We start from the raw sequence: 16,917 nt of genomic DNA on the forward strand, positions 1-16,917 counted from the left end.
TATAATCTCGTCGGAGCTCCTTGCGATGGCGCCCGCCCCGGCATATCCGTTTATCCCAGCGGGCCGTAGCCCCAGCGGATTTCGATTGTGGTGGTATTAATAGATATCCGTGGAAATGGGGTCCCCATCTCCGAGAGCGGTTCAACCAGTCCGCTGGCCCCGCGATATACGTACCCCTTGAACACCCGCGGGCAGCAGTGAATGAAAACAATTGCCGTGGCCACCCGCCGGGCATCTGGACTGGGGATGATGGGGAGGATGACCATGAGACTGGTCGCAGCGATATCAAATGCAAACATGCGTGGCGAGCGTCAAATCCTTTGAGTGGCCAATCGCCACGTGTGCATCCACATCTGCAGTGCGGAAAATAGCGGAAATTGATGAACCCAGCTCGTGTGAAATACTTTGACTTTAATTGCCAAAAGTTATCTTTACAGTCAATAAACAATAAACAAATCGCAAATACAAGCTACAAAAAATCGGTGACCATTTTTATAAAATAAAAAAAGTTAAAATCCTATAAATTTGTATTTGTTAATTAAAATATTGTTTTACTCAAACTAAAACTCACTTTGAAATCAAGGCTTCCCTGTGCAGATTTATGGCGATATTTACATAGTTTTATAAAATAAAACAAGGAAGAACGCTTTAGTAGAGTGCCTCGACTATTAGATACCCGTTACTCAGCTTAAGGGAGCAAAAGGTAAATGGAGATATATAACAGAAAAGCGGTATTTTAGGGCGCCACCTACCTGCTGTAGGTGTTATGTGGGCGGCAGACAGATTTAAGATTTAATAGGTAATAGGTAGCGATAGGTATTGATGACAGATTGTGGGCGTTAGAGTGGGCGTGGCACCCCGCTGAAACAACCTTTCGCTGCGCAGGAAGCCCAGGAATCTGCATGCCAAGTTCGGCATGCTCTTATAATTAAGAGATCTCAACGTTCATACGGACAGACGGACGAACGAACATGGCTAGATCGACTCGGCTAGTGATCCTGATCAAGAATATAAATTTTAGAATATGGAGGTCGGAAACGCTTCCTTCTTCCTGTTACATACTTTGCGACGAACATATTATACCCTCTTTCTCTACGAGTAATGGGTATAATAAAGATTTTTCACCCATAGAAAAAAAAAGTTTATAGTGAGTTTACTTATCTTTGGTATTTTGTTTTAGTCAGTAAATAAATACCTTAAAATAGATGTGATGTTTTCCTTTTTCTTCTTTACTTACAGTCCCTGTATTTCATTTAAATAATATATCTAAGCCTCAATGCACATCTATTAATCCTTAAATTATCTTCAATCAACAATTAAATCATGCAGACTTAAATTGAATGCCTATGGAGCTTTTTATCCTTTTAAATTTTCCTACAATGTTCAGGCTGAGCAAGCTTTTCATTTGAAAGAACTTAAGACCCAAGCACAAAATCTGGTCTGTCAAAACAGTTAATAATAGCGAAAATCAGCCTGAAACCTGGTTGCCTTTAACTCGACCAGCGCCACTTTAATCTGCGCAATCTGCGCCCCTGCTGCAGGCAGTACAGACATAATTCGGGGCGGCTCACAACAACTGAGACACTGTGTTATGCAATTTCGGGCCTCCCCAGCCAGTCCAACAGCCTCCGGGCAATGGCGCATTGTTGGCCAACAGGTGAAAATCGAGTGGTTATTTGGCCCCCAGGGGCTGGCAAAAACGTGTCCTTGGCGAGGCTCTTGGCAGGACACCTGCCGGCAAGGCCAGCCAGTGCAGCGGGCCAATGTAAACAGTAAGTGGAGCGCGAGCCAAGAGCAAAACGGAACCGGAATGTGGAATCCGGAATCCGGAGCCAAACACGACAATTGCATTAGACGGACGACCCGCTGACTAAGCCATTTCCACGAACATGCGGCACCATAAGGATTCACAGGAAAAGGCTGCGATTATAATAAATATGGCCGAGATGGCCATCTGATTACCGCCACGTACCGAGACTAATTCAATTTGTTGGCCGAATATTAATTGGAAAACGACGCAAAAGCGCCCGAAACGGGGATACACTTTGACCGGCCACCCCCTCGGCATATTTGCATGGAAAATTCCAATTTAGTGTGGGCCGGGAAAACACACAAACACCCGGTAACAGCAAACAGGGAACGGCAAAAGCAAAGCGAAGGAAAAGAAATGGAAAACTAGCCGAATGAGACCCAAAGCAAATATAGTTACTAAATAAGCCCACGAGTGCGTGCGTATCCTGAGAGTGTTCTGTGGCAGTGGCATGTGTGTGCCTAGGACCGCATCCTGTTCATTTCCCCAAACGAGTGGCAAAACAAAGCGCAGCATCCAGATACAAAGACAAACAAAGAATTTCCCTTGTGGGAACGGCGCTCCGCCCACCTGTGGCCGACTCTCCGCTTCTGGGAGAGTCCGAAAACTGCAGCAGGAGCCAAGGGACAGGTACTCGAGTTTAGTTCACTAATTAGCTGCATAATTAGGACATACCCCAAGAGGCCAGACTCTGACAGCTAGCAGTCGACACTCCAATTAACAACTTATAATTGCCAAAAAGAGATTTGCGGATGGCACTTTAGAGGGGATCAGACGCAGGCTATATTTACTGAAGTGAACTGTGCTGAAGTCGGATGAATTTAAGCAAGCATATTTATTAAAAAGCTGCGCCGAATAGACGGACGGATGGAAGGGCGGACAGACGGACGAACAAACGGACGGACGGATGAACAGACGAACGGACGGACAAACGGACGGACACACGGACGGAAGGATGAAAGGAGGGACGGACGGACGGAAGGAGGGACGGAAAGACAGACGGAAGGAGGGACGGACAGACGAACGGACGAACGGACAAACGGACGGACGGACGAATAAACGGACGGACGGATGGACAGACGAACGGACGGACAAACGGACGGTCTTCTGTTTTATACTATAACTAATAATTTGAATTTAATAAATATTTTCAATGAAACAAAAAGAGGATGCTAAGAATAACGAGCAGGCAGTTTCTACTTCACTTTTCATCCCACGCGTAAGTGAGGGTGGAACCAGTGGATCGATCAAGAAGAGAAACTAAGAGTAAAGGTCAAACCTATCAGTCCTCCCCGAAAATTATCAGTGTTCAGGTTTTTTGGTTATAATAATGCGGTGATGATAATATTTCTTAACGAAATTCCCAGAAGCAGTTTCCCAACGGAAGCATTTCTGAAACCTCAAAGTTCTAAACGCCCGTTGACACAATTAATTATATAGGACCTGGACAGGTGTAAAGCGTAATGGACTGGGTCCAAAGGCCTCAGATGTCCAAATTTATTTTTATCAGTTGAAATAAAGTTAACTTTTTATGTGTGTTTCCTAATATTTCGTTCTCCTTTTTGGAAATGTTTCCTGTTTCGAAAAGCGGAATTGGCCCCTTTGCCCCTTGAGAGAGATAACCACGATTGCTGCAATGAAAGCGAAGTGAAACCATTGATGATGTAGTTTTACTCAAAGATGTATCCGCAAGATGCGAATTCTTGAGCATCCTAGATATTCAATGTACACTGATGATCCATTGAAATTGCAGTAATTATTTTAGATTTGAAGGAACATTGCTTCAAAACAAGACCTTTAAGCTTTTGGTGTGTTCTGCAGAAGCGGTGTTAAAACAAAAGATTAGAAATAAATCTAGCTAGACACGGCTAAGTCGACTGGGCTAGTGATCCTAAACAAAAACTTGTATACTTTCTGGGGTCGAAAACGCTTTCCTCCACCTATTGCAGACTTTCCGACGCATCTAGTTATTTAAACATGTCAGTCTCTGATTAAATATGTGTAGTACAGCAATCATTTGCAGCTTGGCCCTATATCTAAAGCCTTTTCTATTTAAATTAAAACGCATTGAAGAATAAAATACCGGAGACAGACAGCACAGTTTTCTGCTCGCCTGCTGATTTTACGGTACGAAGTATTTGCATTAATCCACAATAAAGCACTTTAATGAACACACAATGCGCGCGAAAAGAGGTTTATTTATATTTTGAATTGGCCCTGGACTGGCTCGGCCCCCCACTGCCTCCGCAGCTATTCCGGCTCAGAGTTATCCTTGTTGATGGCTCTCAACGCTGTCGTCCTTGGCGGGCCAGCGCCATCATTCAACTTTGTCCGCCTTAGCCGGCCAACTCTGACTTTCACTCTCCCGCGGACTCAGTGACATTTTTAATGCCATCGAATTGCCGGGACGTCTTCCTAGGCAGTATTTTAGGCCAGGACCGAAATAAACGGGTTCTCATCTATTTCGGTCCATGTGCGATGTCCGATGTGACGTAAATTGGTTTTCTGGACCTTTGCGCTTTCACTTGGTATTTGGCGCACTACACTCCCCATATTTATGGTCGCTGGCACAGTGCGGTTCATGGCGGCAGTCCACCGCGATGGCCGGGCGCTGCGACTGTCGCCGCTCAGCCGAACGACTTACGCCTATGAAACGGGGCTTGTTATGCGCCATAAAGTATGCTGATCAACTGATGCGTGGCAAATAAATCTCGGCCTGCTTCTGCTCCGCATCATGGCCGAAAAAGGGAGCACTGCAGCGCTTGCATCGTATCATATCATATATCATATTGCGACAGGCCCAGCCCCGACCCGAGTCCCCGTCCGCCCTCATTTGCCGGCCAGTTATAACAACGAGTTTATTTTTCCAACATTTCCACATGCATTTCGTTTCAGTTTACAAAATAAGTTTAAATACAACGTAAATTCAACCGCGATAAAAAAAAAAACACATTCAGCATTCGCCGTGCGGAATGGGGGAGGGGCTAAGCTCTGGGACCGGGCCAACAACACGGTAATAAAAACGGAGCGTGCCGGGTGCACTGCATCCCCCGTGCCCGTCTCCCAGGTTGCCCAGGTGGGTTGAGCTCAGGTGGGGTTGGCTCCCAACCCGGGGAACGGCGCGCAGGTCACGGGCTCGGGTGCTCGGTGCAGTTAACAAATTGAGTTTTAATTAAGGCGAACAGCTACCGACACGCTCTGGGTATTATTGTTCCTATTAGTGTTGTTGGCCAGACGGATCTAAGGACGGTGGCGGGGTGGAGCGGTGCGGAGGCGGCGGCGGCGGCGGTGGCGGGGGGCGTTGGGCGCTGGGCGGTGGCTCCCCTAGTAGCCATAGTGAATGCCGTGGCCGGAGACCGATGTGTGCACGAGGGCGGGAGCGGCGACGGCGGCCCTGGAAGGCGGGGGAGGCGATTATGAGACAACCTTATTAAAACGGTCCTGCGAGCCGGATACTCACTTCACCACGGGCCCGGCCAGATGCGTGGCGTAGGCGGGGGCTGCGTATGCGGGGGCGGCCAGTCCGATGCCGTGTCCAATGATTCCGGGAGCTGGAGGGGCACACAACACAACACACAGAACGTTAGCAGGTTTTAATGCGAGCGCACAAAGCGAGTCAAGACACAGGAGAAAGACAGACGGGGACAGATGGCCGGGCTGAAAGAGATAGTCGCCGAGGAGGTCGAGGTAGAGCTTCCCCAAATTAGCATCGTGTCCATTGTTTGGACAATACACCGGCCCTGGGCTCCCCAGCCCAGTGCGCCACTTAAAGGTTGTCAACGGCAACCACTGACATGGCCTGACCACCACCCACCGGGCTCGTGGCACAACATTCTGCACAGGGCCAAAACACCGACAATTTCGCTTTCATCAATTGGTTGCTACTACTACATTTTCCCTCGAGTCTGGACATTTAAAAAAATATTGGTGGACCAGTACCAACGGGAACCATTATAAATCTCCCAGAAATAACATTTGTTTACGGTGCCTATGATGATTTTCCTTGCTTCACTTTTCAGTACGAAAATAAGGTGCTTTTGTACATTGAATATTATTTTAAAATACTTGCGATACATTTTCGTTCAGTGCACTGTCCTTTTGGACAACTACCCCCCGCTGTGGAAAACAACCAGGGCTTGAAACTTGTCCACATAAAGCAAATAACAAGCAAACAGCAATGCCTTAAAAACCAGCGCACTTTAAATATTAAAATTAATAACATTCGCTGGTTCTTTTCTCTGCCTGCACTGCCAACATCAATCAAGTGACACCCAAGTGAACGGGAACGGTGACTGGCCGATTCGGTGATTGGGTGACTCGCTGACTCGGACGAGGCCAGCTGAATCAGCACACAGGAAAAAATAACGCAGGGATATATTCGCCTAGTTTGAGTATCATTTTTTGTATTAGATTTTTACCAAAATAAGTGCAAATCATTCATTCATTATGGAATTTTTCTCTGTGCAGCACTGGGATGCAGTTCTGGGACCACCTTGGCGTGTAGGACACGCCTTGACCGCCGCTTTAAAGTCCCACAAAGGCCGGGCCCAGGCGATGAATGATTGATTACACGGCCGGACTGATGGTTCGCACACCGCCGAACTCCCACACCCACCAGGCAGTTGTATCTGCTTTCTAGCAACACAAATCGATGGCGGTCGAGCCCAAAACCGATTATCCCTTTTGTTGGCTGCCCGGCCGGGATGTTGGGATACAAATCGATGGCCTGGGGCTGCCGGGGAACCCCATCCCCAGGAGCAAGCAAAAGGCACTGATCATTGGGGGCCTTGGCCCCGACTGGGCTTTTCGTTTTGGCTCCAAATCATCTGTGGCTTATCGCCCTGATCTCTGCGACGCTTTCCTCCCACCTGCCACCATTCAGGGCCCAACTAGAAACAATTTCCCCCTAGTATCAAGTCGATCTCCAAGAAGTGTTAGCCCCCCTCCCATTCGAAGGCTTAACTTCGGAGCCAACACTATCCCATATCTCAGAAAGGGCCCTCCCCACACCACATCCCTCTGCCTGATGGAGCGAAACTTGCGCTTTGTACTCCGCCCGGGGCAAAGTTTGTTTTTGCCAAGTGCACTTGACCAGCACGGCGAAAACACAATAAAGTTCCTTTGCTGCTGGCAGACTGGAAAACTCGCGGCAAAATTGGTTGAAAATCGCTGAGGAAGCAGAACTGGGGATGCAGAAGCGTGCGAAGGGTGCGGAGAAGTGCGGAAGAGTGAAGTTAGAGCGGGGAGGGAGGGGCGTTGGTTACTCCAGGATACTGGACCCCAGATCCTGGTCACCTACCGTACGAGGGAGCAGCGGCGTACTTCACGACCGGCGCGGCGGCGACCGGGGCGTGGTTCAGGTATCCGTGGGAGATGGCCGGAGCGGCGCTGTAGGATCCGTAGCCGCCGTATCCGTAGCCTCCGTAGCCCCCGTAGCCTCCCAGGCTCAGGTGGCCCAGGGAGTGGCCCAGGTGGCCCAGTCCGGAGATCTGAACGGCCGGCGCCGTGGCCGCGTAGTGGCCGCCGTAGGCCACGCCCTGGATCTGGGCGGGAGCCGTGTGTCCGGCGTAGCCCAGCGAGTAGGCGGGCGCAGCGATGGCGTGGGCCGGAGCAGCTTCGGTTTTCGATTTCCATTTTTGGGTTAAAATGTTAACAATCAACTAGGCAGTGGTGGCAGGCTACTGTGTGCTCCTGTCTGTTTAAGAGGATTCTATCGAAGGTGTGTGATCCTAAGTTTCTTCAGATATTGTTTAAGATTGGCACGGATGTACATTGTACGCACATAAATTATTATGGGTAAAACTGACTAATAACTATAATAATAAATATTCTAATAGTTGGGTGACTTTTGTTGTTCTAATTAGGGCTATTAAATTGGTATTTTTGAGTAAACATTTTGTTTGTGTCCACAAAGAAATTAACTCACTTCACTTTATGTTTAAAAAAAGCTTTAGGTATTTAAAATATATAATATGGCACAAATAATTAGATCGTCTGTCTATTGCACAGCTCTTTTTTTAATTTAAAATATGTATTTTAAATATTATACAAAAATGCTGAAAAGTTTGACAAATTCGTTTGCCTGTATTCATTTTTTTGTACTTCAATTTCTAGCTGCTCTTTAAAGATATTAAACACACTTTCTGACCAAGTTATGATAGATTAGGTTATATGAAATTTAAATGGGAAAAGTCTATAGATAACTGTGTTAATAAAAGGGGAAATGCTAAATATATGCCCACTAGGTGTCGAATCTTAGGGCACTTTTCTGCTGGAGGTAGAATTGAGCCCCTGCCATCACTGCGTCTACGTGCAGGGGGTGAATCGTGGTGGGTGTGAGTGGTGTGAGCTTGTGCTGGGTGGTGCGGCGGTGTTTCTTGGTGGACTGGTTGTTATGGGTAGTTCTGCAGATGCAGATCCCGCCGGGTGCGGGGTGCGGGATGCGTCACTCACCTGCGTAGCCGTGGGCGGCGACGGGCGCCAGGCCGGCGTCGTTGCTGATGCTCGAGCGCTGAACGTGCGACTGCGAGTGGGCGGTCTGCACCTGGCTGGCGTAGTCCGACTGGGAGGACTGGCCGTAGTGGCCCTTCACCGTGTGCTCCTGGGTGCTGCCCACGGAGGCGTGGTCCACGCTGGGGGCGCTGATCGAGTAGGCCGCCGGGCCGCCGGGCTTCGCCTGGGCACAGGCGATCAACGCCAGCAGGGCCACGCAGAGGACAACCTGCGGAGGGGCAATATTTATGCGGAGTATTATACATCTGTGTCTGCTGCCGCCGCAGTTCGACGCTCTGCAGGAAATTGCAGGCGAGCAAACTTTTAATTAAGTTGGCAAAGTTGTCCCCCGGCAAATAGTTGGCACGTAACCTTGAAAGGGTGCTGCAGAGATGTCTATCGCCTAATCGGAAGACAGGCGAGGCTGTCCAATGCGAAAACAGTTTGTACATAAATAAATCGCTGGATGACAGGGGGATTCTATTTTTGCAAGGAAACGAAATAACCATTGGCGCCTCACTGACTCGGAGGTGCAAATTTAAATTATGCTACAAAACAGGTCTTTCCTTGGCACTCTTAAGTACAATAAGTGCACAACAAAAGGGGAATTCAAAGTCAAAAATTCTCACAATTTGCACTTCAGAGAATGCCCTTGAAGAGGTCCTTTTCGGGCCCCTACCACTCGACTTTCTTTCACATTTAATGGCCTGTGGCCTCGAAACTGACCCAGATGCGGGCCTCATAATCAGCAGCCCCTCGACAGCGCACAATTAGCATGCGTGTTGGTCTTGCTCTCGTTTCCATCGCCTTGGCCACTGAATTTCAATTGCGAGTCGGGCCGAGATCGAAATGCCTTTTCGATTGGCCGGATGGGGTCGAGTGGTGGTCTGGGTAGGAGCCAGGGCCCTGGGCCAGGAGCCAGCCCAGTGGTCCTGCCAGCAAGGGAATGAATGAAAAGAACCCACAAGAAGTGCCCCCTCCTGTTGCCTGCCGAGGGACGAGTGAAAGGATAACAAGTGCAGGCAACTTGTGTCTCGTATCCTGTGTCTCTGGGCATCTGGGCATCCGACTCATTCTCCATGTCAATCCGTCCGCCCGTGAAGGGCCACAGCCACGCTGGCAACCTCCACTGTCACGCACCTTGAATGCCATTGTGATGTGGTGATTCACTCAAAAAAATTCGACTCAACGCGATTGGATTGCGATTGGTAACTGCCTCGGTTCGCCGTTCTTTGGGCCTATTTATACGCCTGCAGCCGCCGCCGGTCTGCTCTCAAAATATGGTGCAAGTAAATATAAAAAAATGAAAATCGCTGGAAAAACAAAAAGTGGCAGCGGCGCTGAGAACGGGTTTTCATTAGTTGGCAAAGCAGGCAGAAAAACGCGCAGGCGCGCCGCTCTACGCAACCGCCAGCACCAGGCCACCCCCACCGGCCCCCCTCTGCGGTGCCGCCCATGGCGGTGATCGCCTTTCGTGTTAATAGCATCGATTGTTTAATTGGAAATTTGTCCGCACTTGTCCGAATGCGGCTGGAGGAAATGCCAGCGGACAAGGTGAACCCACTGAACCCGCTCGGGTGGATTGTTGATTTCTGATGTCTGATTTTCGATTTTCAGCCGCCGCGCGGAGGATGGTGTTCTCGTTTCCAGGCCCCGCACCACTCACGTGGCTCCTGTCAAGTGCCTTATTAATGGACTCCCCGCTTTTCCATTTCCCACCGCCGCACCCGGTGCGTTGCACACTTTTTTCGCCCAGCCTGCGGACACCTTGTGCTCGCATTTTGGGCCATTCATACCCCGCAATCGGGGCTTTGAGTGGGCATGGTGGCCAGCAGTTAAAAGAGCTCTGTAGTAAATATATTTGGTGGGAAACTCTGAAATCATAATGTATTTGTAGACAGAAGAGGTAAGAGAATGTGTAGGGGAATGCCTATTTGGTGTCACCAAAGGTTATGAAACCACCATTTACCATTAGTTTAAGAGATGAACTTGCAGTTCAAATGAAGACATTTTCGGGATGAAAACATGCTAAAGAATAAATCATAATCAATGTTCTTGAGTTGGGTTGTGTGTCTTCTAGGTGTACCTAGCAAGTAACTAAAAATGTAATCATGTATAAAAAAATGTTTATTAATTGTAAAATTATAAAAGATTTTGCAGTATTACTGCAGTTTTTTTGGATGGCCTAATCCATGAGAGTATTATTTCAAAAATAAATTAATGATGGTGGTTTTGGTAAAGAGGATTATTGATTGATTAAATATAGATTACATGTAAGTAGATACTGGCTAATACCATCTAGTGGGTGCAGGCCAAGCCGAATAGCCGACCTCCCAGCGCCCATTTGCCGTTTTTTGCTGGTTCTCACGCAGCCGCCGCCAAATGGGCGCGGAAATTGGGCGATCGGATTGGATCGGATCGGATCGGGGCGCTTTACCGCGGGGCCCCTGAGTCGGAGATTGGAACTGGGGGTATTGTATTGGGGGTACTGGAGTCGGGCCTGAGGACTTGGCAGACCCGGCTCTGATTGCTCCGCATTTCGAAAGGCAGCGGCAGTGGGCACGATTTTTGGACAGGGAGGCCTTTTGCTGGTTTTTGATTTGTGATTTCTGATCTAAGCCATTTTGTTGCTGGCTAACAATTTTTTGTGGGTCGCTCGCAATTTATGCGCACTTTGTGCGTTGTCGTGGCGAGGACAGATGCACTCACTGAGAGAAAATGGTTTGAGATAGTGTTTTCACAGTGCTTTTAATATTACCCCTAGCGTTTGTGTTTATAGACTAAGAACAGACTTATATACTTAAGTACTTTTCAGTCTTTTAAGAATGTCGCAGCCTTATAAATTGTCAGTATATACTGTTGATACTTGCAACAAGGGTCTGTGCAAGGGTCTCAAAGGTCTCTTAATTACGCATACGACGTGTATTCCAGCTTAATTTTGTTTGGAGTTCGATTTCCCCTTGCCAGCTTTGTGAACTTTATGATTTCGGTTAATAAAATTCGAGAAATACCTGCTCTTGCTTGCTAAGAATGAAAGCAAAGGTGAGAACAATGTGGATGATCAAGGCAACAGGTCGTATGAGTAATAAACTTTGCCCAGACCCAAATCTCATGTTTTCAAAACAAATGTTTACAAGCGTTGCAAGCCCAAACGTGCAACATATAGGACGGTGAAAGTAAATAAAAAATGATATAGGTAAAATTATGTTTCTTTTTCCGGAAACGTATGAGTTAAATTTGAAATTTAAATGAAATTTCAAAATAAAGTTCTCAAGTACGATAAATCGATCATAATGTATTTACGTATGTGAAGTAGCTTCGTGGCTTTTCTTCTGATTTCTCTGCGTGTGGGCCACATGTAGACTGGGCCAGGGAGCGTTATGTAATGGCCCACAGCTGGCTGTCCGCCTGGGAGCAGGCACCCAGAGGTTTCGCAACCAAGGCGACGCTGGGAAACTGCAAGCATTTTCCAACTGTCAACCGGGGGAACCTCAGCCAGGCAGAGCGAGTGGGACTCCCGAAACCGAGCTCGGAACCGGGGCAGAAGTGCAACCTTCAGAGCAAATGCTCGACCGCACAGCGGGGCTCTTCCGGGAGGAGGCGGTCGGTGAAAGCATTATCGAGCAGGAGATGGCGCCACTTGTTTGGCATTGCCAATTCTGCGCAAGCACACAATAAGACGGAGTGGCGTAGTGCACCGGGAAAATCGTCTTCTAACCATTAAAGTCACACATCTATCCAAAATATTATTTTGCTGTGATTTTGGCCTCGAATTGAGATGCATCGTAGCCAGGATTTTGTTCAGGTTTCACCTGCCCCCGATTTCCACGCATAAGATACTCTTTACCATCGGCTTTTATGCTTGGGGAAGCACAGCAATTACACCTGCAATCAATGTGGCAATGGAGACCCCGGCGCACTCCATAAATCATACGGATTCCTGCATTTTTATTGTGTTTGGCTCAGTGTGGCAGTGCGGGCGAAGTCAATTCCCGATGCAGCGGCAATCATCGATTGTCATTGTTGATGAGCCACCCCTTCGAACGACGCCCTTGCAGCCCGCTCCTCCATTGTGTAATGGCGTGATGTTTCAATTACCGCCCATCACAGCCATTCCCCCGACAAAGCCCGCGATAAATACACAATGCCAGCTCTGCGGGCGTCGCAATCTGCGAGCTTTTTGTCTCCGACATTAATTTGTATAATTGCAATGCCAATACAGGACAAGCAGTCGGGCCCAGCCAAGTGCAGCGGGGCATGGCCATCTCGATGTCCTTTTGCCGTCCAGCCACCACCTCCCCAGGCCAGCCCAGCGCCCACCGCCCCTCCAACGTCCAGCTCGCCCACCCGTCACCCTGTGCTGTCCAGGCGGGCGCAACATTTCTCGTCTATGTGGGTCAAAAAGGCTCAGACAACGAGCCAAAACAAAGCCAAACAAAGCCACAGGGAAATTTCGAAAGGCGAGGGATCGATGCCTGGCGAAATGGTGATATCCTTTGGCAAATCCTGAGGCCAACGCACCCACCAAAAAATAAGTATCTCACAGTTTGAAGCTCTTTAACCACAGAGAGGGAAGGTCTATATAAGGCCTAAAGGTAAGCTTGATAATTTATCTTATCATTTTGGAACGGAGGCCACTCATTTAATTTAAAATATATAATATTCATATTATTGTTATATTATTATTATTTTTGGGGCATATTTGGCTGTGGTTAGATTTAAACGGATTTCGTTTCTACCTTTCTCTTTATTCTGTAATATAAATTTCTTAAATTATACTAATCTTTTAAGTTATGCCCGATCTGTAGGTAGTTTTCGCCGGCTTTCATTACTGTTTACTCTTCAATCTTTCTTCTTATTTTGTGATACAAACATTCTTATGATAATCTACATTGAAGGGACCGTAATCATTATGAGTTTTATTTTTAGTCCCCAAAATAATAGATATTTTTAATGATAAAAATAAAACTTAAATATATTCATTATTTTATATAATATATTATATAATAAAATCTTTTTACGTTGTCAAGTTGGTACAAGAAGATCTTGAAATTAAAAGCCCAAGCCTAAAATATTTCAATTTTTTTAACCTATATTACAAAAACTATAAGGAATGAACATATAATCTAAGCATGTTCATCTTTGTAGAACCCACTGAAGATGCCTGAGTGGTGCTTACAATGGACAATGACTGACAGCCGTTGCAGTTGGCATCCCTTAACTACTGTTTTTGCCGCTGCTCTTGAAACCGCCGCCCATTGCTGTCATTGTTTCCACGTCCATTGTGCGACGTGGAGCTGGGGTTTCAGGGGTTTGAAATGGCGACATTTGCCTAAATACTTGGCCGCACACACTCGACCATTATCACACATGCTGTTTTCTATTCCTGCCTTTGTTGGCGTTTTGCGTGGCATTTCCAAAAGGCGAAGATTAATGACCGACATACCCTGACAGCGCCGCGTCAGCGTGGCATCGATATCAATGGCGATATATGAGCAGGCTGGCCTGGGATGACTGACACTGACCACCCACAAGACCCAGCCAAGGTGATGGGAACATAGTGCACCGCTTAACCTGAAGTACCGCTGTACTGGGATTCTCTTTGATTAGGGCTGGAAAAGCAATCGATGGTACCATCGATAGTATCGATTGTCAAAAAGAGTAGCATGAATCGATAACTTGGGCCCACCCTCGATACTATCGTTCCAGAAAAAAATTGTTTTCCTAGAATTTAGGGCATATTTAAGAGCTTAAGAGCTTATTCGAGTTTTCCGCCTTAGGGTCATTCCATTCTACAAAATCAAAGAAGGATCAATTTAAGCGTATTCAATTTACTATATCTAATGGAATTCATTGTACTAGTAGTTCAGTGAAAAGTTTTTAAAACGCAAGAATGGTATCTTATCTTTAAAGTAATGTGAAGTAGAGAATTGTTTTGGGTTTCATTGTTCAAAGGAGTATAAGTATATAAGTATCACTTATTAAGTAGGCAAGTGTATTGAAATAAATAAGGAAGTTCAACAAGAAAAGGAAAACCCTGAACGAAAAAAGGTATGTATTTCAGTGGTGAGGACTCTTTCCTCAAGAATCAATCAGTTTTCGACTGAATGAAAAAAATTTTCGATACTATCGATAGTATCGATAATGACCACAATCGATAGGGTCCACTATGATGATTTTACAACCCTATTTTTGATGCTTATCCAATTTCGACTTGGTTGCCATCTTTTAACCCATATTTACTCTTCAGCTATGTAGTCAAATGAGTTTGATTCCATCAGATATATTGTACTTCATGGACAATGTTTTATCAACTTTACAATTTCACCGCTCTTTAAACTCTTCTAAAGTGCAGTTTGGAATTAGTTTCTAATATTAATGTCTTTATTTGAATATTTCACCCCACTGAGTTGGTAAGTAGTTTTCCGCCCTCTTCGGTCGCTTAACTTAGACCGAGCTGTTTAAACTGCCGTTTATCGCCTGCGGCTATTAAGAGCACCCTCTGCTATTTTCGTGCGGATTCTAATGGCTATCTGACCACTTGGCCACTGCCAAGTCGCCACCTTGGTGCGTCCAGTGGAACGACAGATTGCGCCGTCGCCTCCCGTCGAGAGGGCAGCAAACTTGTTCGCGGGCGTGGCCCCGGCGAACCGAAACTGGAGCAATGTCCTGGTATTATGATATTACGCGCTATTAACTGCAAACACTTGCCAGCACACACTCACACTTCTGCTGAGCCGAGCGCATTAAAATTTAACCTTCAATTACAAAATCAATAGGCAAAGGCGGCCACACCTCCGTGTTGCCAGATCTTTTTGGCCAGATTCGAGCCGCCTTTGTTCACTTGGTTCGTGCCTTTGTTGTTCTGCTGTCTTCATCTTGGGTTTTCATATTTTCCGAGAATTATTTTTTCTCTTTTCGGTCGCTTTTTCGACGATGCCACAGCTGCGATATAGAAACGCTTGACAAGTGGGCAGTGCCCCCGACATGCCACGCCCACGCCCCCTGCGTTAATTTGTTGTGCAATCTGTGTATTTATTATTTTCAGACTTTTCCTCACTGTTATTATTCCATCGCAGTAATGAGAATATTCAAAACAGCTAAAATTCAGCAACAGAAATACCGAGCGAGAAAACAATAATGGCACATTCTTGCGTTTAACTTGATTTTCACTTTGTATCTCATTTAATTTCATTTATTGTTGGGTAACGAGATTATTTGGGGAATGGCCAAGTGGCCGGGGGCCTCGAGGTGGAGGCAATATTTCATCTCACTGGATGTTCAAAATGTCTTTATTTATGATTTATTTATTACGCTCATTTAATTAGAAAAGTGCGCAGGTCTTATTGGGATTATATCAATCAATTGTAATGGAATGAATTTATAATCTCTGTACTAGAGTGCCTCGACTATCAGATACCCATAACTCCTCACTTTATATTATGTTATTACAAATTTCAATATAACCATAATTTGTCAATTATTATACTTTTGTGTATCATATTTGGTATGGGACTACCTACGACCTTTTAATTAATTAAGTGACACTGGTCTCAGGGATAATATTACAATTTCTTAGCTCAGCTTATTAGGATTATATTATCAATTATCAACTGTAATGTATTGAATTTATACATGGAACCTAACTACCTTAACGTAGAATGAAGAAGAAAATCTCTAGTGGAGTGCCCCGACTATCGGATGCCAATTACTTCATTATACATTTTTTACTTTTTTCACTTTATATTATTTTATTTAAAATTTTAATATAAACATCATTTGTTACATTTTATACTTTTATGTATGATATTGGGTATGGAACTACCTACGTTCTTTTAGTTAACGTACAAGTGACACAGATCATACAATTTTGTAACATAGCTTATTGGGATTATATTAAAAAACCTTGAAATAGAGTGCTTCGACTATCAGATACCCGTTACTCTGTTTGTATTTTCGCTTTATATTTAATAGTTTTAAAAGTGTTCAATATCATACTGGATTAGCAGTATTGTGTGGGTTAAAATAGAGTTAAGTAAGGCAAATAATGCGAACCTATCGCTTTTATACAAACCAAGAAATCTAAACTCTAATGGGTTTCGGGCCAGGTTCAGTGTGTATGTCTCAATCTGAAAAAATGTGTGCTAGCATAAAATTGGGATAGCTCTTTTCGACTTACAACTGCCTCCATTCTTTGGTCCAATCCAGGGGTGAGGAGAGTCCGTTGACCGAGCAGCTGGACCATCTCTTCGTAGGCGTCTAGCAGATAAAACGTATTGTACATGTTAAGCCAGTAATCAATGAGGTAATAAGCTGTGAATGAGGTAAAAATAACTCCCACGTCCTTGGGCCACTTTGTATCTAAGTCCCTGTTTTTTCTAATGCCAAATAACATGTAAAAATTCCCAACCAAGTTTAAATAACTAATGAGGACCGTGATCACGACCTCAACTTGGTAGGTTCTTAAGAGCCTTTTGGTAAGCGCTTGTAACTTAGATTGGGATTGAGATATTTTTTCAAGACGATCGGCAAGACTGCAACAAGTGGCCTCAGATACTCCGCTCCGGCGAGGATTGAGGAATTGTGTTTCGGATAGAACCGCCTTCAAATCCCTA

At 45.7% G+C, this 16,917-nt stretch overlaps 1 protein-coding gene across 2 annotated transcripts; it reads right to left on the reverse strand.

Moving 5' to 3' along the window:
* Positions 1 to 5,077: 5,077 nt before the first annotated feature.
* LOC108035764 (cuticle protein 21.3) lies at positions 5,078 to 9,507 on the reverse strand. 2 transcript variants are annotated; one of them, XM_017111464.2, is made up of 5 exons: positions 9,443 to 9,507; positions 8,264 to 8,531; positions 7,110 to 7,424; positions 5,271 to 5,361; positions 5,078 to 5,204 (listed from the first exon to the last, which is right to left on the reverse strand). In XM_017111464.2, exons 1-5 carry the CDS (start codon positions 9,452 to 9,454, stop codon positions 5,135 to 5,137), a joined length of 756 nt encoding a protein of 251 aa, XP_016966953.1. In that variant the 5' UTR covers positions 9,455 to 9,507; the 3' UTR covers positions 5,078 to 5,134. The 2 variants fall into 2 exon arrangements, with proteins under 2 accessions (XP_016966953.1, XP_016966954.1); XM_017111465.2 differs by lacking the exon at positions 7,110 to 7,424.
* Between the last annotated feature and the right edge of the window lie 7,410 nt (positions 9,508 to 16,917).

The sequence above is a fragment of the Drosophila biarmipes genome, chromosome X (assembly GCF_025231255.1).
Source record: "Drosophila biarmipes strain raj3 chromosome X, RU_DBia_V1.1, whole genome shotgun sequence".
In the NCBI taxonomy this organism is placed as follows: Eukaryota; Metazoa; Arthropoda; class Insecta; order Diptera; family Drosophilidae; genus Drosophila; species Drosophila biarmipes.